At 36.0% G+C, this 3,703-nt stretch overlaps 1 protein-coding gene across 1 annotated transcript in view; it reads left to right on the top strand.

Moving 5' to 3' along the window:
* The first annotated feature begins 7 nt into the window (after nt 1-7).
* Nucleotides 8-3,703, top strand: part of LOC108251826 — a 12,218-nt gene continuing 8,522 nt past the window's right edge. Inside the window, exons 1-2 of the mRNA XM_008487847.3 lie at nt 8-543; nt 1,606-1,745. Coding sequence (XP_008486069.1) covers nt 420-543; nt 1,606-1,745 — 264 coding nt within the window. The 5' untranslated portion in view covers nt 8-419. The remainder of the gene's footprint in view (nt 544-1,605; nt 1,746-3,703) is intronic.

The raw sequence follows: 3,703 nt of genomic DNA on the forward strand, positions 1-3,703 counted from the left end.
CATTTTTGTTTTAATTTTAATTTCAATTAAGACAGTAATGAGAGACCTTCGGTCATAAAGTTATTTCGTTGTGTGAGTTCAGTTGCAACCTAACTACCTACTTACTAAAAAGCAGTGATTTTTTTGCTTTTTAATAATTTTCAAGTTTTTTGCTATAATGTTAATTTCTAATAGACAGTAATGAAAGACCTTTTATCATAGTTTCGTTATTTTTCGGTGTGTAGACAGTGTGAATCCGATTTTACTTTTTAATACCTTCGTAAATAAAAATTAAAAACCAGTGAGTTGTAAAACTAACCTAGGTATAGGTAGTTTAGTAAAGTGAACCGCAGAGCTAGGTACCTACCTACCTATAGTGTGATTAGGTGTCTACCGGAGAATGTACCGGAGAGGTTTTCCATTGCTAACCTCTGTACAATATGGACCATCCATCATTTGGGTCGGTATTTTGGGGGCTTGACGGAGAACCTGAAGAGAGGCAGAGTGAAATCAGGAGACTGTTGGGCCTCTGGGATCTGTCTCATTTGGCAGGCACATTTGAGGGTAAGTCAAATTTGTGATTTTTACTTTCTTTCTTCAACATATTTAACCCTATACACTTCATAATGGGTCATCAGTGACCCAAACCGAATTGGTTTAATTTACATATTTACCTACCCTTTACTGCATGATGGGTCACCTGCCTGTACTGTGGTTTGACCTATTGAAAATAAAAGAATCTACGCCACTGGGAGTCTAACATAATATTTATATTTTTTGGTGAAAAAAAAAAATAAAATAAAAAAAAATCAGGCAGTGTAGGGTTAATAAATATGTTTTCAATGGTTGAGGGCTTAAAAAGTGCTGTTCATTCTAAAAAAAGAAGATACCTACATGAAAAACTCATGTTATCATGTACCTATAGGTAGATATGTAGTTCAGTAAGAAATAAATTATGGTATTTGTTTGTAACCTTTCCCTTACCTACAAGTTCAAATATAAGATTTTCTCCTATAAAGAGAATAATACAAGCCTAAAAACATCTTGGTACAGGCTATATTTTGTAACTTGTCCTCTCGGGGTTGCCAAGCGTGATTTTTTATATAGAAAAATTGCCTATCCCCAATAAGTTTTTACACATTTTTGGCAACTTTGTCCCATTTACTGTGCACAATACAATGCAAAGGCAGGTTACAAAATATAAACTGTAGGTAGGTAATTCCAAATAGGTAGGTACCTATTGCAAACTGAAAATGAAAGCTTTCTTTTTTTACTCTTATCACATATTTTTAAAGAAAATTATTGATATTAAATTGTCAGTGTCTAATATATGGGTGAAATCTCAAAAAGAACATAATACATAATTGAATAAGTAATTGGGTGTTCTTACAGATTATTTTAAATATTGTAATATGTGATTTGTCTGTAGCACTTGTAAGCACCTAAACTCTATTCTGGACATAATTATTATCTTGTTTCCAAACATTTATTTAATTTTATTGTCTTAAAAGTAATTAAAAAGCCATCCATTAAGTTTCAAAGCCTTTACTTTTAGTTTGCCGTAGGTAATTTAAGTGTGTGTATAACTTGGATATTAATAAGTTCATCATATTTCTGACTTCTCAGCGAACAATATCACCGTTGCTGGGCTAAAGCTGCTTACTCAAGACGAGATCAAGGAACTCATTCCTAGAATTGGAGACCGTGGCATCTTTCGCTCATCACTTGCAGCTTGGCTTAGAACTATTGACAATGCAGAACTTGTGGTAAGTCTGAACCTCATACTCCTAGGAGCCATATAAAATCAACAGATCCAAAATATCCATAAGTTAAGTTATTGAAAACTCTACATTTCTAGAGAAATTTCTGGTCTAAGTTGCCCCAGTTTACGGTACTAATTATTATTTTTCTTTCACGTTGCGTGTTCGTCCGCATTAATTTCAATTTGCGCGTTGCCGCGAAAATCTAGCGCTAGGGGTGGCTGGGGAGGGGAGTAAGTGTCATTTAGCATGGTTTCGTACCAACAGTAAATTTAGGGTATTTTTCTTCAAAATAGGGTAATTTTAGGAGGAACCTATAGGGTATTTTATTTCAACCTTGGTGGCAACACTGTTTAAATATGTAATGAATTACAGTCAACTCTTGATAATTCAAACCTTTGATAATTCGAACTCTCGTTAATTCGAAATAAAACCACTATCCCTTCAACTTCGAATTATCGAGAGTCGACTGTAGTAATGATATGAAAAAAAAAAAAAAAAAAAAAAAAAAAAAAAAAAAAATTTCCCTTAGCGGATATTGTGGACAACATCCGCCAGTATGATCATTTTGCCTGCTTGTGGTCAAAATTTTGGATTGGATGTCGAGCCGTAGCCGAATTGTAATCACTGACAGTCTTATAGCATCTTTCTTCGCGAAATTGTGTTACCCTAGTAGCACACGTTCAAATGTCAACTGGTAGACGCGAGTTCGCGATGCACTTTTCATTATTTTATTGCGCATACCGCGCTATAAGACAGCGAACCTGACAGCCGAATCGTAAAGCCTGCGGTTCTCGAACTGATAAGGAAATACAACCAAATTGCAAGTAATGCTCTACCCCCCAAGAAGGGAGGTCCAGTAACCGGATGGGAATGGTGATTTTGAGTATAAGTTGGAGTACGTGGACTCTACCCCAAACGGCGGTCACGTATTTCGATGGTCGAAGAATGAGTAGCGCTTTCGGTCCGTAGGTTTCGTGTTGTCTCGTCTTCCTGTCGTGGTCGACGATAAAATAAAATAACCTTCATTTTTCTTTTTTTTTTTTTTTTTTTTTTGGAACTTACAATTATTGCTTTCTTAAACTTTTGACTTGTTCGTTCTCGTTGTCTGTCGGAGAATAAAATTAAATAAACTTCATTTTTTTTTTTTTTCTTTTTTTTTTTTTTTTTTTTGGAACTTACAATTATTCTTTCTAAACTTTGACTTTTGTTCTTCATATGATTGGAAGTTTAAGAACATCCAAGTTACCCGCCCCGAGGTGTCCACTGGCCGAGGCAAGACTACCTCACCCTCAACTCGCCCTGGAAAAGGCAGCTTCCAACAGGGACTGTTCATGGGACTGAAAAACCCACATACTCAGTTGGTCCACTGGATGCAAATGAAAGTTCTTGGATCAAAAACTTCTTAAAAGGGATTCAACTCACGATTTCATTCGACTACTTCTAAGTACTCCTTCATGAACTTCCTTAAACATTGCGATTTCGTCGTTTTAGATGTACGGGATTTCTCCGGAGTCCCAAAAGTCGATTCTATACTCTTTAATAATAAGACCTTTAATTGAAAAAAAGTCTATGTAAACAGTTGCGGGGGACCAAAGTAAAGAGACCTCTTGAAGAAACGGAAGCTGTGACCGATCATTTTAAAAAAATTGCATCAGGGATCCATTAAATAATAAGAACCACTTCTTAGGTGATCATTCTTCCTCTTAGTGATTGTCTTCGTCACCCTCTGACTGATTATAAACTACACCAACCACTTCACTTACAACGGCTTGATCCGGGACGATGGTATACTCTTCCCGGACGGGATAAGACGACAAGGAGGTGACTAACGTCTCAATAATCCAAAGGAAGGGGAACTGACAGTAAGCTCCGGCAGACATTCTTTCTTTTTGTTTTTTGTCATGAACAATCTATGTACTACAAATTGTAAATCTTCGAACTTATGTAACAGTTGCCTTTAG

Source organism: Diaphorina citri, unplaced genomic scaffold, assembly GCF_000475195.1.
Source record: "Diaphorina citri unplaced genomic scaffold, Diaci psyllid genome assembly version 1.1 scaffold10924, whole genome shotgun sequence".
NCBI lineage: Eukaryota > Metazoa > Arthropoda > Insecta > Hemiptera > Psyllidae > Diaphorina > Diaphorina citri.